The 19,538-nt window shown below is 35.4% G+C and overlaps 2 protein-coding genes and 1 long non-coding RNA gene across 3 annotated transcripts; all 3 read left to right on the top strand.

The window, feature by feature from the left end:
• Positions 4,929–7,745, top strand: LOC110268665. The gene is made up of 2 exons (XR_002356948.1): positions 4,929–5,839; positions 5,940–7,745. It is a non-coding gene; the product is annotated as an uncharacterized LOC110268665 (long non-coding RNA).
• LOC107624098 lies at positions 7,774–10,112 on the top strand. The gene is made up of 3 exons (XM_021116804.1): positions 7,774–8,247; positions 8,340–9,359; positions 9,606–10,112. The coding sequence occupies exons 1-3, from the start codon at positions 7,774–7,776 to the stop codon at positions 9,933–9,935; spliced, it is 1,824 nt and encodes a 607-aa protein (XP_020972463.1). The 3' UTR covers positions 9,936–10,112.
• LOC107624111 lies at positions 11,319–13,644 on the top strand. The gene is made up of 3 exons (XM_016326575.2): positions 11,319–11,978; positions 12,066–13,118; positions 13,216–13,644. Exons 1-3 carry the CDS (start codon positions 11,319–11,321, stop codon positions 13,435–13,437), a joined length of 1,935 nt encoding a protein of 644 aa, XP_016182061.1. The 3' UTR covers positions 13,438–13,644.

Raw genomic sequence — 19,538 nt, 5'->3', positions numbered from 1 at the left:
AAATCTTGCGGCCAACCTTTGAGGCAGCAACGTTGACATAGAGAAAAACTAAACAAGCTTTAGGAATGAACTTTCTATTTTCTTTTTTAAATTGGATGTTGGAATTTTGTTTGTCGAAGCTAGAAGCTTAGAACTATTTTTGTGAATATATTATCCTCGTACTTTTGTTTGTTGATTTGTGAATATATTCCTTCTTATTCTTCACTACTAATTCGTAGTGATTTGTATGCCTCTGATCTCGTAGTCATTGTTAGTTATTGTTGCATGTTTGGTAGTTAGAACGTATCAAATTTTGTGACATATGGTAAATTGGTAATAAAGAGAGTGGTTTATTCTTTTCTTTTCTTATAGAGATACACTTTTAGAACAATAATGTACAACGAATTTTAGATAAGACATCCTAGTCTTGATAAATTTTTATTATTCCAAAAGTTCTTATTATAATTACAAGATTGATATGAATGATGGTAATCGCAGCAATGAACAACATCATGATCATGACTGCAATTACAATTTAATGTAGAAGTAGTTGTAGTTGTTTAGTTAAACTAGGGTATTTCCGGCACTGGTTCAAAAATCTATTTTATTTTTTTGTTCGTTTAATCTATGTGTAAAAGAGTTATATGATACAAAAATATAACATACCAATTAAGAAATAATTAAATATTAGTGATGAGAAAAATAGTATATATAAGGACTACACTATTGTAATAGAGGCAGAAATTTGCTTAGATCTCATTTAGAGTTCCACCCTCAACTCAAAGAAAAAAACTGTTGTATGAGCAATGCTAGGGGCCAGCAACTTTTGTGATTTCTAGCCATTAAATAGCCATCAATGATGGTTTTAATGGTGTGAGATTAATGTGAGATTTCATTCAATGGCTCACTTTTCTTTGCTGGTTACATACTGGCCAGAATTTAACAAAGTTGCTGGCCCCCTAGACTTTTCCCTGTTATATTTCTTCTTCATATCAGTACGCATACTCGTATATTTTTCCATTTTTTTTAATTCTTCAATTCACAGCTCATATTACTACTTCATTGGTATATGTTTATTGTTTACCTTCTTAAATTCCTAGTCTAACATCATATATGAATAACAAATTTTATTTTGGTTCTTTGATTTATTTTAAATGAAAGTTGCAAACGTAATGAGCAGCTATATGTGGATACAAAATTTTCTTATTGGAATACTGCTTGCTAAACTGAAGACATTAATTGAAGTTAACCCTCTTTTTCGCGATAAGCTTCAGTTTCCTACTTTAAAGAACTCCATATAATCAAAAGTTCATAACAATACCTTGTCACGTTTAATATAAGATACACAGACAAAGAATGAAACAGGAAACACAATAAAATTACACCCAAATGTACCTATTTCACAGCATCACATGCATTAGCAAATACATACTTATGCAAAATATGAGAAGGCTTGTAGCTGTGTAAATGTGCTTTATCCTAATTATTACATACTTAAGATAAATAGTATAATCTAAAGCCTAAAAAATATTAAACAAACTATTGGATATGTTGGTTGCATAGAGGAGTTCTGAGAGTGTTATGGTCATCATTAGTGTCATTGGATATATCCCGTGTTTGAGTTTGGATAATTCGTAAATAGAAAATATTTGATAACAAAAAAATTAATCAAAAACTGCTAAAATTTATTATTTTTAGTTTTATTTAATGCACTTTGCAATAAATAAATATTAAATACGATAACTTTAGACTGTTTAGGCTGACTATTTTTTTTTCCGTCCCTAACATTACGTTAAGCCCCCCTTACCTATTGTTCACACATAAGCACCAATAAGACTGTAATTACACTATAAAGACGTAAAAGTGGAGCTAAACCCCAAAGTAGTCCCTGAGATTCACAAAATACACCGATTTGGTCCCTAACTTTTCAATTGCACTATTTATGTCCTTAAGATTAGAAAAAAAATACACCTAGTTGGTCCCTTCCCCTTTTTCCGTCCAAACTCCTTCCCGGCGGCAGTGATGTGGCAATTGATTGCCACGCTGGACAATAGAAAACGGCGTCGTATTAGATTTTGGTGCTAAAATAAGAAAACAACACCGCTTCAAGTAGGAAGGAGTTACCAAAAGTTAAAATTCCCATATTCAAAGAGATCACTTCGTCACTTCATCTTCTTCATCTCATTCGAACTGAAAGCTCCATAACCCTGGCATTCCCTAGTCCTGGTGAGGGTTTATGTGGTGAAGCAAATTGGAAATTGTCGAAACCTGCTCATCGTTGGTTCAAAATCGGTGAAGGAAGGAGCAAAACTTCCTCGCGAAGCCCCCTGACACAGAGGTATGCATGCAATGAATAAAATATTTTTTATTTATTTTTTATATTGTTAAGGTATCCATTGTTGTGAATTTGAGTTGAAAATTTTGTGTTGGTTGATGAAAAATTATTGAATGCAAAAGGAGAAACTCACCACCACCATTAACTGTTTCTGTTGATCTCATGCAAAGAGCAAGTGCAGCAACATCTTTTAGGTTGGCAAGCTTTCTGAAGTTTGTTCCAACTCCAGGGTTCAAAGCACCAAGGAAGAAAAACTCTAAATAATTGGATATACTAGCTGCTGATGTTTGATTGATTACATATGGAATTTAGGCATTAGTTGTTTTTTTCGTTATTTTCATTCAGGAAAAGCACATAACCAGACTGTATGGTTTATTTTTACTTTTGGTAGTTATAAATCTTTAAACTTGGAATTTTAATTGTGTTCCTTTTTGGTGGCTGTATTATGGTGTTTATTAGGAGCTACTTCATTGATAGTGTTTGACAATGTGTTAATTATAATCAAAATATGCTATTATCAATTTATTTGTTCTGTTCTATTTATTCAGTTTCGTTATTATCTTTGTAATCTATTTACACAGACCACACCAATAATCCAAACACTGCCGATACATTCATAAACAACACACAGTTGTTATATTTTTACAATCACAACTAGTACAACAACTAACAGGAAAAAAAACCATCAATCCTAACATTTGTATTATATATTTCTAGATCCTTAATTCAACCTCCAAATTGTCAATCCTTAAAGCAAGACTCACGCTCATTTCTTCATTGTTATATGCTGTAGCATCTTCAAAATTTCCATTATCATCTTCTACAACGTCTGCCCATCGGAAAAACTTACACCACCTTTTTCCACTACTCTATGAGCAGTAAATTTAAGGATTTTAGAGTTGGCATAAAAAAAATCAACAATTCTTAAAGACAAACTCACGTTGTAATTCGGACATCCAAAGAATGGCTTGTCTGGGTGGGTATCCGTTCCAGACCATCGGGACACAGGGCGTTTCCCACACCCACACCGCTCTGGCACTCGCGAGGCTCTGCTGCGACTAGGCGCCCTTGTCGTTGATCGAATAGAACTCCCATCTCATTCATTTGCACGTCCAACCATCGTTCCAACCCGCACAGCAACGACAAAGAAATAGACACGGAGGAGGAGGAGGAGGAGGAGGGGAGGAGGAGGAGGGTTAAAAAGGGGCTCAGGGACCAGGGTTAAAAAGGAGAAGAAGAAGAAGAAGTGGTACGCTACTCCATCAGCAGTTAGGGTTAAAAAGGGGCTCAGGGACCACATTGGGTTACACACTTTTGATTGCCACGTCATGTAACTATTAGACACTCCAGCGTGGCAATCAATTGCCACATCACTGCTGCTGGGAAGGAGTTTGTACGGAAAAAGGGGAAGGGACTAACTAGGTGTATTTTTTTTAATCTCGAGGACATAAATAGTGCAATTGGGAAGTCAGGGACCAAATCGGTGCATTTTGTAAATCTCAGAGACTACTTTGAGGTTTAACTCCGTAGAAGTGAGTACAAATCCTTTCAAGTGTTTTTTTGAAATTTATGTTTGGGATGAAGGTAACAGCAATTGAACAATAGCTCAAGTGGAGTAACTTGCATATTATACCATCCTCTATTACAATATAGTCTAATAGAGATGCAGAGTAATATGCAGAATTACTATATATTCCACTAAATTACTAATGTTGGGCATTTGATAATGACAATGAGAGAAAGACTTATTTCCTTCCCCCTTTTTTTTTTTGGACGGGGACCCGGGCCAACAAACTAGCCCAGGCCCAGAACAGAGATCCATGCCCCCTAAACCGACCCGTTATCTCTCGAACTGACCCATTATCCGATGCAGAATCCTTCGATTGCCGTCCCCTTAAAAGACATGAGTTTAGCCAAGAGAAGCCTCATCTTGCTTTTAATGAACATGATCTTCTACCACTTTTTGTTTTTGATATTGGAGTTGCAATGATGTTTTTTTGAAATGTGGACCGCTGGAGTATTATTCTCAAATGTGAAACTGTTTAATTAGAGAAGTAGAAATTAGACTATCTGATCTGTAAAAATACAGAAATCGGACTGGCCGATTTGTGAGAGGTACATAAATCGGACAGTCCGATTTGTGTTAAAAAAAAATAAAAAATTTTACCTTCCACAATTTTAAAAAATACAAAAAATTACAATGTTAGAGTATATCACTACTTTTACTTTCATACCCAAAATAAGAGTCGATCTTCTACATCTTGTAGTCCCTCACACTAACAACATTAAAAATGTTCCTAAAAATGTTCATAAGTTTTTATGTAGATGGAGGGTGTGCACTATAGACTATTTGCATTTTAATTAATCAGTAAATATATTATCAGATATGTAAAAATAAGAAAGAAAGACTTACTTATCATGGTGTTCATAGATGATATGATGAACAAATTTATGTTTCGTGTAATGAGTACCTCATGAAATCTCTATATGGAGTGTATGAATATTGAAAAGCACAATGAAGAAAAGGGTAAATGTGTACAATATAAATAAGTTCTAATATGGTAACAGCAAGCCTCAAATGCATAGTGCTTGGTTAAAACGGTGAAACTTTTTTATAATCTTGGAATTTTTGTTTGCTTTTGGTTAAACCTTCCCCACCAGATGATGAGATAATCATGATCCATACTCAAATGCTGCACACCAAACTCGGAGAGAGAGAGAGAGAGAGAAAATAAAAAATAAAAAATGGAAGTTATTATGAGCATTTGCAAGGTGGTGATGGGAACCTTTCTCTTTGAGATTTTTTTTGTTCCAAACTTGATGCTTCTTTTGGGTGTTCAGAGCTGAGTGAGGCAGAAAGCGGTTGTTATTGGAAAAAGAACAACACTTTGCTATCCTCATTCTCTCAACAAACAAAAATTGTTGTCTCAGTCAGTGAGATTGCCAAAATGACAACTGGTTCTGATTCAGCTTCTTGTGCTGTTGTGTGAGTTATTATTACCATTACCCCCCACCCAAATGCCCTTGCTACTCTTCCAACCTCTCCCTTTTCATCATCATATACATAAAAAGCCACACTCTGACTGCTGCACCAACATAGATAACATCAACATCAACAACAACAACCTTGGACCACTACCACAGTGTCTGATTTGAGCTGGTTTGTTGAGATATGAAGTGGATTGCATTCAAAGTTCTAGTCTTTGTTTGGTTCTGTTGAAGGGAAACATCATAAAGCATCAAACTTTATGAGTTTTTGGAGCTGGATTGCTGGCAGAATTTCTGGGTCTGCTTCAGTTTTTTCTTTTGTGGTTAAACAATTTGAAGATTCATGGTGGGGTGCTTTTGGTGATGCTGTTTTTTGGAATGTTCTGCTGAAAGCTGGAACCTTCTTAAATTTGAATCTTCAAGTGAGTTTGTGAAGAATTGTGCAGCTTCAACAGATTTCTGATGATTCCATGAATCAAGTTTCTCACTGAGTGAAATCCTTTATCTTGCTAATGTGTGGGTTCAGCAAAAAGATCAGTTATGTAGTTCCTTTTTAGGGTCTTTGAACTGTCATAACATCATGGTATTAAGATATTTGGCATCATATGGTATTAATTTTCTTTTTTCACATTTTCAGGGTATTTGGAAAATCATTGCAGTATGTGGAGCTCTTTAGACAAGTAGGAGAGTATCCTCCAAAATTAAGTTGAAATGCCTGCTTGCTGTTTCTTACTTAATATATACATTCAATCACATTATGTTGTTTATCATGAGGTTGTTAATGATGATTGACCTAATTTTGTTTCATATACTCACTGAACATTTCTGTTATCTTTTTTGATTTTTAATTTTCCTTAGAGTAGTATCATTTTATTTCTTTTCACCTTTAGTCTTTCTAAAAATAGAAGTTATTTTATTATACTTTTTGAAAGAGGGATTGTGTTCATTGTTTGATAAATTAAGGACCATTGTATTTCAGGTAGTACACCTTACAAACGAGTTAAGAGCATCAGCCTATGATTTTACATGACTAGAATAGAGTTAAAAATGTGTAGTCACATTGCCTTCATTACTTATATTCTATTGGATCTGAAGAAACTAGAGATGCAATGGTAGTATATTTTGGCATTGTAGTCAGATTCTATTAATGAAATTGGAGAGAGAATTTTAGGCTCTCAATTGAGGAAACTGCTATGTCATGATCATTTATGAATTGTGACTGGTGTTTTATTTTTTATAAACTGTTATTGTCATGATCATTCTACCTTGCTCACTCATTACTTATTTAACCCATGATTTTAGTTTAGGTTATTTACCTACAAGCATACACTACTACTGACTATCAAGTATTTGGCAGTATGTTTTCATCCTTCCATGTATTGGTGACTATGTATTTTGTTGCGCTAAGAAATTTATCCTCTTTGGATCATAAAGTGAGTATTGTTTGACAAATGGTGCACTCTGTGGTGGTTTTCAGATGAAATTAATGAAAAACAATTAGTATATTAGCTGTTTTTAGAATTGGCTGAAGTAGACAGTGAGTCGTTTCTACTTTTCTTTGCTACTGAGAAAGTAATTTTCCCTTTCAACAATAGTGTTGCAGGCAAACATATTCATATATGTGTATTGTGAATAATTGTTTTTGGCAGTTTCTAAACTAATTGAACTGTGAATTGGTTGTGCATATAAACTAATAACTGTTTTTGGCAGTTTCTAAGTCAGTGCTAGTACCACTAGAAGAGTAACTCAGAAGTATGAAACCAGGATTTTATAATTTAGTTCTTTGTAATATGTTGTGATGTGATGTTACTGTTGAATTAGGTATCATGGATTATACTTGTTCATCTAACAACTCTCAACTATCAACTTCACGTGTCGACTGGAAGTGAGTTTCCACCAAATAACAAACTGTGCACTTATTAAGGAACTGGATTTCTTTCAAACACCTCCCCCTTTACACGATCTATTTCTCCAATGAATAACCGTATTTCATCTCTTTCAACTTCAGTACCTTCATATACATCCATATATATATATAGTCTGATTTTTATTAATAAAGTGACCATTATTATTATTATTAGCTAGTTTACTAACAAATGGCCCATTTATTTATTAATCTGATATAAGGAAAATATATATTCGTTACCAAAAGAAGAAAAATATATATTCCAAAATTTGCTTGTTGTTTTAGATTTGAAATTTGAAATAAATCACATACATACATACATTGGTTCCAATTTTCATCGATTTTCACCTTCCTGATCATATACTCAATCGACGTCACCATGGCCACGACCAAGGAGGATGCGGGATGGCTGAACCCGGACAAGATGCTGTCAATCCCACTGAAGAAGAGTGATCCGGTGGAGCTGTACAGGCCGTTACGCAAGTTGGTAGCAACAAAATACTCAGAGAGCGATGCAGAGAAAGTTGAAAGCGTTCTGGAAACCCTAAACAAATGCCGCAGTGACATGGTGGAGCGAGGGGACCTCTCCCTTCCCATGCAACGTGACTGCCTCATCCACTACTTCAAATGCCTTTGCATGGTTGAGCCACTCTTCACCGCTACCTCCTCCGACTCCCATTCCGAACCCATCGTCTTTGTCTGGTACGACGCCTTCTACTCTGAGCATGAGAATGGGGTCTCCTCGCAGCGCAACAGCATCCAATTGGAGAAGGCTTCTGTTCTCTTCAACCTTGGCGCCATATACAGCCAGATTGGAGCCTCTTGCGACCGCACCACCGCCCTTGGCCGTCACCTTGCAATGGATGCCTTCAATGCCGCCGCCAAATTCTTCTCGGAACTCTGGAAGGTTTTCGCCAAGGACATCTCCGCCACCCTCGACTTGACTCTCCTCTTCACCGAGACTCTGCACCACCTCTTCTCCGCTCAGGCTTCCGAGCTCAAATTACAGCAACAACTCCACGACGATTCGTTTAAATCGGTCTGTCTTGACTCTTGACACTTACTGATGTTGCATTTGTTTTTTCATTTTAGATTTTCAAAAGGATGATGTTGATGATGATGATGATGTAGGTTTGCAAGCATTATCTGAGTGCATATGATCTTATACTTGGTGATTCGGCTGCAATCAAGCATGTCTGCTTATTTGACGAAACTTGGATAACTCATCTTCATCAGAAGAAGAAATTCTTTCAGGCGGAGGCTCTTCAGAGGAAATCATCCATCCTACCCAAACCCAAGCGACCTAAAACATCCTCATCGGTCCAATCTTGTCCCCTTGATCATGATGCAGAATCCATCACCGAAAAATTAGTTAGAGGGATTTGCAGGCACTCGGACCTGTGGACACCCAAGCAACAACTAATATACCTTGACCTCCTCCTCTCCGAGAACAGCCCTTTCAAGATTATGGATGGTGGAAAGCTGGTGGCTAACCCATGGGACATGCCTCCTCCTTATCCAAAAAATTTCGCAATCCTCTCTTCTTCGTCAGGTATGCTGTCATTCGGTTTGAAGAAGAGTGAGCCCTTGGACCTCTATGAGTCCCTTCGCAGTTATGTTGCCCTTAAATACTCTGAGAGCGAGGCAAACAGAGTAGAAGGCCTTTTCAAAACGGTAGACAAATTGCGCAGTGAAATGCAGCGTAATGACCTCTCTCTACCCGTTCGCCGTGATTTCCTCATCCAGTATTTGAAATGCCTTTGCATGATTGAGCCTTTGTTCCCCATGACTACCTCACCCAATCCACCTATCTTTGTTTGGTACAATTCATTCAACTCACAAGAGAACTCTTCTCAGCACAACATCCATTTCGAGAAGGCCTCTGTTCTCTTCAACCTGGGAGCCCTCTCCAAGCGAATTGCTCTCTCCTGCGATCTCACCACCATCCAAGGCCATCGCCTTGCCAAGGACGCCTTAAATGATGCTTCGCATTGGTTCTCGAAACTGTGGCTTGAGGCTGGGAAGGTATCTGCCACCACCAGTGACTTGTCAGTAGAACGGGCCAAGATGGTGAAAGAGATAATAGCAGCTCAGATTGCCGAGTTGACATGGAATTGTCCTCATTCCTATTCTGATCTATCATCATCTCCGGTAGGCGATAATATGAACTAGCACGTGAATCTAAATTTAGTTCTTAAAATTTCAATTGTCTCTGTTTAATCTTCAAACTTTGCTAATGACTCACCTTTGCAAAGTTTTGGGGTCTAAATAAAAGCAATTGAACCTTCATGAAGTAAATTAATTCTATCGTGTATATATCATCATCTAGCTCTTCAGCTGATTATTTTAATTGATATCAATCTTGATTTGTTAAATTGTGTGATTGGGATGATGCAGGTTCCTCGGCTTTATCAGAAAGCTTATGATCTGTCGACACTTGAGCTTTTGGCTGAGAATCTTGTTCAATCCTCGATACCTCAATATCTGAAGATGAAAACCTGCCCTGTTGTAACTGATCTTGGTTATATCACTGAACAATTTCTTTCAGGGTATGGTAAGGCTAAATCCCTGCTTGTAGAAGGATGTCAACCACCATGCTTGGACCTTCTCTCACAGATCAGCCCGGTCAATATTAAGGATGGGAATCTTGTGGCCAATGCAACCTTAGAGGCACTAAGGTTGGCATTGAAGGACATGAACTTGCAGGAGTCCAAACCACCACAATAACATTACCATAGAGAAAAACTATGTGAGCTTTAGGAATTAACTTTTTTTTTTCTTTTAAACTAAATAAGCTTTAGGAATTAGTTACTCTTGTTCAAAACTATTCCTTCAAAATTTATTGTTTCTATCTACACAATTTTATGATGTGCTGCAAGATCCATTGATGAGTTCTGCTTTGTTTATTGCGGTTTTCTTTCTTACCCAGGTTGAAGGTTCACTAATCATTTTGTATTGTTGGTAAATATTCATGATTAAATTAGTTTGATGTCATCTGGTAAAAATTTCTTTTCTGATGATATGTGTTTCTATGATAACCTTGATAATCCCAAATTCAAAGTAATAAAACAAAAAAAATAATGAATTTCTTCTTTGGTATTGAATAATTATGTACAAAATCCAATTTTACTGTGTGGATGAACAAAATTTCTTCTAATTTTTTGGGCTTCCCCACTTTGTATTTTGAAAAAACTTTGCCTCTGTCAACATTTGTTCTATGAAGGAGATGATGATCATGAGATTAATAATGACATTGATGTTACGTGGGATCAAGATTATTCATCCTGCTTTGTTCAAACTTTTTTTTTTGGCTTTAATTCATTTCAGTAAATTGTTCGGTTCATAGTTTAGTCATAAAAGTATAATTGAAATAAGTTTTTCTTTTGTTGGCTTTTCATTAGAATAGTTATTAACTGCATATTTTCTTCTTTTAGTCTTATTATTTATTATTTGCAACTCTTTACTTAAAGGATTTGTATTATTGTTGGTTGAACTAGTGAAGAATGATAATCCCCAAAGTTTGATTATCTGACTTTGCAGTTTATATAATATCTGGACCATGTAAAATAATGGTAGCTACTCCAATGAAGATTTAATGATTATCATCATGTGAAGATATATCATTTTGACCATTAGATGATAGATTGTAGGGCTTGATTTTATTTGAAGTAAAAGTGTTACCTTTATTTAAAGTGTTGCTAAATAAATAAATTATACTTTTTAAACAAAGATCATGATGAGAAGATGTTTTTGGCATCTTCATGGGAGTAATTGCCTAAAATAATATTGTAGTTTTACATCATTTTGCTATTCATGTTGATCCATTATACCTTTTACAGTTTTACTTGTCCCAAATTTGCTAACTAGTGTTTGGCCCCGAATTATTATTATTTTGAGACAATGTAACTGTTGTGTTAAAAAGTTTTAAATACTAACATAAATTAACTAGTGGAAGTTTTATTTATAAATTTGAAATAAATCACATACATAGTGGTTCCAATTTTCATCGATTTTCACCTTCCTGATCATATACTCAATCGTCGTCACCATGGCCACGACCAAGGGGATGCGGGATTGCTGAACCCGAACCCGAACCCGAACCCGGACAAGATGCTGTCAATCCCACTGAAGAAGAGTGATCCGGTGGATCTGTACCGGCCGTTACGCTACTTGGTAGCGAGAAAATATTCAGAGAGCGATGCACAGAGTGTTGAAAGCATTCTGGAAACCCTAAACAAATGCCGCAGCGACATGGTGGGGCGAGGGGACCTCTCCCTTCCCATGCAACGTGACTGCCTCATTCACTACTTCAAATGTCTTTGCATGGTTGACCCACTCTTCACCGCCATCTCCTCCGACTCCCATTCCGACCCCATCGTCTTTGTCTGGTACGACGCCTTCTACTCTGAGCATGAGAATGGAGTCTCCTCGCAGCGCAACAGCATCCAATTGGAGAAGGCTGCTGTTCTCTTCAACCTTGGCGCCATATACAGCCAGATTGGAGCCTCTTGCGACCGCACCACTGCCCTTGGCCGTCACCTTGCAATGGATGCCTTCAATGCCGCCGCCAAATTCTTCTCGGAACTCTGGAAGGTTTTCGCCAAGGACATCTCCGCCACCCTCGACTTGACTCTCCTCTTCACCGAGACTCTGCACCACCTCTTCTCCGCTCAGGCTTCCGAGCTCAAATTACAGCAACAACTCCACGACAACAACAACGCCGCCAGGTCCGCTCTCCAACAACATATAATTGCCGTTTCGTTTAAATCGGTCAGTCTTGACTCTTGATTGATTTTACATTTATTTTTTTCATTTTAGATTTTCAATATGACGACGACGACGATGATGATGATATAGGTTTTTGAGAATTATCAGAGAGCATACGATCTGATACTAAGTGATTCGGCTGCAACCGAACATGTCTTCTCATTTGACCGAACTTGGATAACCCATTGTTACCAGAAGATGAAATTCTTTCGGGTGGAGGCTTGTCAGAGGCGATCATCCATCCTACCCAAATCCCAGTTACCTAAAACATCCTCACTGGTCCAATCCTGTCCTCTTGATCATGATGCAGAATCTGTAACTGAAAAATTAGTTAGCGGGAGTTGCAGCCGCGCGGACCTGTCGATACCCAAGGTAGATGGAATAGACCTTGACCTCATCCTATCCGAGTACAGCCCTTTCAAGATTATGGAAGGTGGAAAGCTGGTGGCTAACCCATGGGACATGCCTCCTCCTTATCCAACAAATTTCTCAATCCTCTCCCCTCCCTCTCCCTCTTCCTCTTCCTCTTCGTCCTCGTCACTTATTCTGGCATTTCCCTTTAAGAAGAGTGAGCCCTTAGACTTCTACGAGTCCCTGCGCAACTACTTTGTGCTCAAATACTCTGAGAGCATGGCAGAGAGAGTAGAAGGCCTTCTCCAAATGCTAAACAAATTGCGTGGTGAAATGCTGCGTGACGACCTCTCTCTACCCATGCGCCGTGACTGCCTCATCCGCTATTTGAAATGCCTTTGCATGATTGAGCCTTTGTTCCCTATGACTACCTCACCCAACCCACCTATCTTTATTTGGTACGATGCCTTCAACCCACAACAGGACTCTTCTCAGCACAATATCCATTTGGAGAAGGCCTCTGTTCTCTTCAACCTGGGAGCCCTCTCCACCCACATTGCTCTTTCCTGCGATCTCACCAACACCTTTGGCCAGCGCATGGCCATAGACGCCTTGAATGATGCTTCACATTGGTTCTTAAAACTAACGCATGAGGCTGAGAAGACATCTGCCACCATTGACTTGTCAATAAGCTGCGTCCAGATGCTGCGCGAGATATTAACGGCTCAGATTGCTGAATTGGAATGCAAATTTCCTGGTTCCCGTTATATATCATTTTCTGCTGCATCTCCTGTATGAATCGTCATCTACCTTTTCAGTTAATCTTTTCTTAGCGCATCTGATTTTTGTTAATCTTCATTTGTTGAATTTTTTGATCGGGATGATGTAGGTTTTAAATCTTTCTCGGAGAGCTTTACATCGATTGTGGAGTATGAAGTCGAAAACCCGCCGTTTTAAATTTACTTGTATTGATGTCTCTCATAAATTTCTTAGAGGTTATTGTGAGGCTCAATCCCTGCTTTCAGAGGGATGTCTGCCACCATGCTTGGACCTTCTCTCCGAGGCTGGGCCTGTCATGATTAAGGATGGAAATCTTGTGGCCAACCTTTGAGGCAGCAACGTTGACATAGAGAAAAACTAAACAAGCTTTAGGAATGAACTTTCTATTTTCTTTTTTAAATTGGATGTTGGAATTTTGTTTGTCCAAGCTAGAAGCTTAGAACTATTTTTGTGAATATATTATCCTCGTAATTTTATGTTTGTTGATTTGTGAATATATTCCTTCTTATTCTTCACTACTAATTCGTAGTGATTTGTATGCCTCTGATCTCGTAGTCATTGTTAGTTATTGTTGCATGTTTGGTAGTCAACGTATCAAATTTTGTGACATATGGTAAATTGGTAATAAAGAGAGTGGTTTATTCTTTTCTTTTCCTATAGAGAATCACTTTTAGAACAATAATGTATATATTTTGCTTGGCTTTCAACGAATTTTAGATAAGACATCCTAGTTTTGATATAGTTACAAGATTGATATGGTCATGACTGCAAAAACAATTTAATGTAGTAGTAGTTGTAGTTGTTTAGTTAAACTAAGGTATTTCCGGCACTGATTCAAAAATCTGTTTTTATTTTTTGGTTCTTTTAATCTGTGTGTAAAAGATTCATATGATACAAATATATAATATACTAATTAAAAAATAATTAAATATTAGTGATGAGCAAAATAATATATATAAGGACTACAATATTGTAGTAGAGGCAGGAATTTGGTTAGATCTCATTTGGAGTTCCACCCTCAACTCTAAGGAGGGAATTGTTATATTTTTTCTTCACATCAGTACGCATACTCATATTTTTCCATTTTTAATTCTTCAATTCACAGCTCATATTACTATCATTGGTATATGTTTATTGTTTATGATACGGCCGTTACAAATTCGATGTCATAATTCGGCATTATATACAATAATTCGGCATTATGCACTATAACTCGGCACTTTACATTATAACTCGACGTTATACGTTACAATCAGACTTGATATGATCGTTATTTACAAGCTATAATTCGGCGTCATCCGTTATAGCTCGTCCATTTATGAGCTATAACTCGACTAGATAAATGCTTCTATCATAACCGACGATCAAACGGCACACAACTCGGATACGTTATCCACCATTTTTAAGACCGACCTTAATGCCAAAAGCGTAACAGACGAAAGGTCCATCATATAAAGCAAGGTAAAGTATTATCTTCAGTAAGTTCGAATAATACAGAATACTGACTTAAACTTCGGAGTGCCTTTGCAGGTACACTCCCCCCTGTTTCTTACTCAAAGCTCTATGCGATTGGACATCCTCTTGGAGTAAAGCTCGAATTACCACAAAACTCAAAGGTCGGCACCGAAAATAACAACTCGGCGTCGATTCCCAGAGACCGAGCTCTCCCTCCAGGTATCCATACAAGAACAATTGGCGCCCACCGTGGGGCCTCGAAATAAACACCCTTCTTTCTATAGGTCCCATTTCCTTCCAATGGTTTCAAACTTACCTGCACCTTTGTAAACAAAGGTCATATAGTAAATCATTAAGGCCCGAAAAAGGCCGATCTATATCTGTTTTTTCGATCATTATCTGTCATCTCTGTATTTTTCAAATCATCTCTGGTATATTTATTTGCTGATCTATATCTGTTTTTTCGATCATTATCTGTCATCTCTCTATTTTTCAAATCATCTCTAGTATAATTATTTGCCGATCTATATCTATTTTTTCGATCAATATCTGTCATCTCTATTTTTCAATTCATCTGGTATATTTATTTGCCGATCTATATCTGCTTTTCCGATCAATATCTGTCATCTCTATTTTTCAATTCATCTGGTATATCTATTTGCCGATCTATATCTGCTTTTCCGATCAATATTTGTCATCTTTATTTTTCAATTCATCTATGGCATATCTATTTGCCGATCTATATCTGTTTTTCCGATCATTATCTGTCATATTTATTTTTCAATTCATCTATGGCATATCTATTTGCCGATCTATATCTATTTTTCCGATAAAAAATTTATCATCTCTATTTTTCAAATCATCTCTGGTATAATTATTTGCCGATCTATATCTATTTTTCCGATCAATATCTGTCATCTCTATTTTTCAATTCATCTGGTATATTTATTTGCCGATCTATATCTGCTTTTTCGATCAATATCTGTCATCTCTATTTTTCAATTCATCTGGTATATTATTTTTCGATCAATATTTGTCATCTCTATTTTTTAATTCATCTGGTATATTTATTTGCCGATCTATATCTGCTTTTTCGATCAATATCTGTCATCTCTATTTTTCAATTCATCTGGTATATTTATTTCTCGATCTACATCTGCTTTTTCGATCAATATATGTCATCTCTATTTTTCAATTCATCTGGTATATCTATTTGCCGATCTATATCTGCTTTTCCGATCAATATCTGTCATCTTTATTTTTCAATTCATCTATGGCATATCTATTTGCCGATCTATATCTGTTTTTCCGATCATTATCTGTCATCTCTTTATTTTTCAATTCATCTATGGTATATCTATTTGCCGATCTATATCTGTTTTACCGATCATTATCTGTCATCTCTGTATTTTTCAATTCATCTCTAGTATAATTATTTACCGATCTATATCTATTTTTCTGATCAATATCTGTCATCTTTATTTTTCAATTCATCTGGTATATTTATTTGTCAATCTATATCTGCTTTCCGATCAATATTTGTCATCTCTATTTTTCAATTCATCTGGTATATCTATTTGCCGATCTATATATGCTTTTCCGATCAATATCTGTCATCTTTATTTTTCAATTCATCTATGGCATATCTATTTGCCGATCTATATCTGTTTTTCTGATAATTATCTGTCATCTTTATTTTTCAATTCATCTATGGCATATCTCTTTGCCGATCTATATCTGTTTTTCCGATAAAAAATCTGTCATCTCTATTTTTCAAATCATCTCTGGTATAATTATTTGCCGATTTATATCTATTTTTTCGATCAATATCTGTCATCTCTATTTTTCAATTCATCTGGTATATCTATTTGCCGATCTATATCTGCTTTTTTACCGATCATTATCTGTCATCTCTGTATTTTTCAATTCATCTCTAGTATAATTATTTGCCGATCTATATCTATTTTTCTGATCAATATATATCATCTCTATTTTTCAATTTATATCAGTCATCTCTATTTGCCGATCTATATCTATTGTCCGATTTATATCAATCATCTCTAACTGCTGATTTATATAAAAAATCTCTATTCGCCGATCTATAACAGTCATCTCTGCTTTTCCGATCAATATCTGTCATCTTTATTTTTCAATTCATCTATGGCATATCTATTTGCCGATCTATATCTGTTTTTTCGATCATTATCTGTCATCTTTATTTTTCAATTCATCTGTGGCATATCTATTTGCCGATCTATATCTGTTTTTCCGATCATTATCTGCTGATCCGTCACCTTATAACTCGGTCTTTATTATGCATTATGAGTTATAACTCGGCGTTAACTATCATTCATTCTTTTGCTTGTAACTGACACATTCATTACCGACTTAATGACCATCATTTCTATCTTAATGATCAAACGGTCATAACATCAATTCTATTCATCAATTTTATGCCTATAAAAAGAACCTTCTATATCTAATCTCAATAATACATTCTATATTCATAGAATTATTATAAACACAACATAACACATGATAACTTTCATTTCATGTCTTACATTCTATATTCATAGAATTATTATATACCTCTTAAACACTTACTGACTTGAGCGTCGGAGTGTCTTTTGCAGGTACCCACCCCTTGTTCTCTCATTGCCGACGTATACCTCATCTTGACCGAGAGCTTACAAGTATTCACCGGCGGACGAGTTATACACCGGCCAATCTCAGCAAGAACAATTGGCGCCGTCTGTGGGGACGAGTAAAATAATTCCCACTCCCCTTAGGTTCATAAAACTTGATTTACATTCAAATTTTTGAACCAATCTCAACAATCTTATTTAATATTTTATTTAATACCTCTTATCAAATTTTAATCTATCGTAACTTTTTATAAAGTATGTACTTTATACATTCAAATTGCTTCATTTTTACGTATCATAATATTTCACATCTCATAATCGATCAATAAACCAATCCGAAAATAAACTCGGCTTTCAATCAATCCGAGAACAAACTCGGTTTTCAATCAATCCGAGCACAAACTCACTTATCAATTTTGCTTACTTTTTCAAAGTTCTCTACTTACACAAATAACATTATTTATTTTATTCATTGCATTTATATTTTGTGTAACTAATATTTACTGATTTATTAGTTATATTCAAACCTCAATATATGTTTTATACAATAATGACATATAACAACCATGTCAATTGAATTTTTATTTCATTAGGTACTATATTCTTATTGCTTAATGATTTTATTTATACAATTAAATGACAGTAATGATGAGTTCAAATCTTAAAATTAGATTCCATCAAAAATTAATTATATATCAATTATATATAACTGTTACACTATTCATTTTATGCTATTAAATTTTATGTTACTATTTGTTTATTGTAGAAAATTAAATAGACAATTTACTATTATTGCACGAAGAATATTTCTTGTCATACTATAATTGCTAGAAACATTATGCTAAATGTATAATTCAATAATTGTTATCTTATTGCTTTATTATCAAATTAAAGCATGTCCTACAAAACAAAATTTAAATATTCACATTTGACATGTATGACATTCATATATGTCGTCTTCTTCTCTACAATTATCAACTTTCAAGGTATATTTTTTTACTTTGAACTATTTTACTTTTACAATATATATTATTTAATATATGTTGCGACTTTATACCTATTCATTTTCTCAATTTATCTTATTCATGTTAGACCTTCACTATAAATTGTAAATATTCAATAACTAATTGCTTTGAGCGAGAAATTTATCAATAAGTTGTTGTGGGCTGAAAAAATTTCCAAGCAATTAACCATTATATCCTCGGATCATACAATCGTTTCCGTCAATGGATGTCTATTTCTGAACTTTTCAGTTCATATACAATCAAATGCTAAAATTATTTTTAAGCGGAAAAGTATCCCCCACACAAACTATCTTGATTGAATAACTCTTATCACTCAATTATTTTTTGAATAAGTGCCGACATAATAACCCGACTAAGCTTGGGGTTCACCATATCATTATTCACTTATCTTTTAACCGAGTTATAACTCATTTTATTTTCTAAGCTTAGCCTGGATCATATGATCGGCAGACAAAGCTTGGGGGCTGTGATCCGTCACCTTATAACTCAGTCTTTATTATGCATTATGAGTTATAACTCGGCGTTAACTATCATTTATTCTTTTGCTTGTAACTGACACATTCATTACCGACTTAATGACCATCATTTCTATCTTAATGACCAAACGGTCATAACATCAATTCTATTCATCAATTTTATGCCTATAAAAAGAACCTTCTATATCTAATCTCAATAATACATTCTATATTCATAGAATTATTATAAACACAACATAACACATGATAACTTTCATTTCATGTCTTACATTCTATATTCATAGAATTATTATATACCTCTTAAACACTTACTGACTTGAGCGTCGGAGTGTCTTTTGCAGGTACCCACCCCCTTGTTCTCTCATTGCCGACGTATACCTTATCTTGACCGAGAGCTTACAAGTATTCACCGGCGGACGAGTTATACACCGGCCAATCTCAGCAAGAACATCTGCCATCTCTGTATTTTTCAATTCATCTTTAGTATATCTATTTGCTGATCTATATCTATTTTTCCGATCTATATCTGTCATCTCGATTTTCCAATTTATATGTTATATCTATTTGTCGATCTATATCTGTTTTTCTCATCTATATCTGTCATCTCGATTTTTCAATTTATATCTGTTATATTTATTTGCCAATCTATATCTGTTTTTCCGATAAAAAATCTGTCATCTCTATTTTTTAAATCATCTCTGGGATAATTATTTGCCGATCTATATCTATTTTTTCGATCAATATCTATCATCTCTATTTTTCAATTTATATCAGTCATCTCTATTTGCCGATCTATATCTATTGTCCGATTTATATCAATCATCTCTAACT

Source organism: Arachis ipaensis, chromosome B02 (genome assembly GCF_000816755.2).
Source record: "Arachis ipaensis cultivar K30076 chromosome B02, Araip1.1, whole genome shotgun sequence".
Classification (NCBI taxonomy): Eukaryota; Viridiplantae; Streptophyta; class Magnoliopsida; order Fabales; family Fabaceae; genus Arachis; species Arachis ipaensis.
The sequence above is the reverse complement of the archived record's forward strand: the minus strand, read 5'-3'. Positions and strand labels throughout refer to the sequence as shown.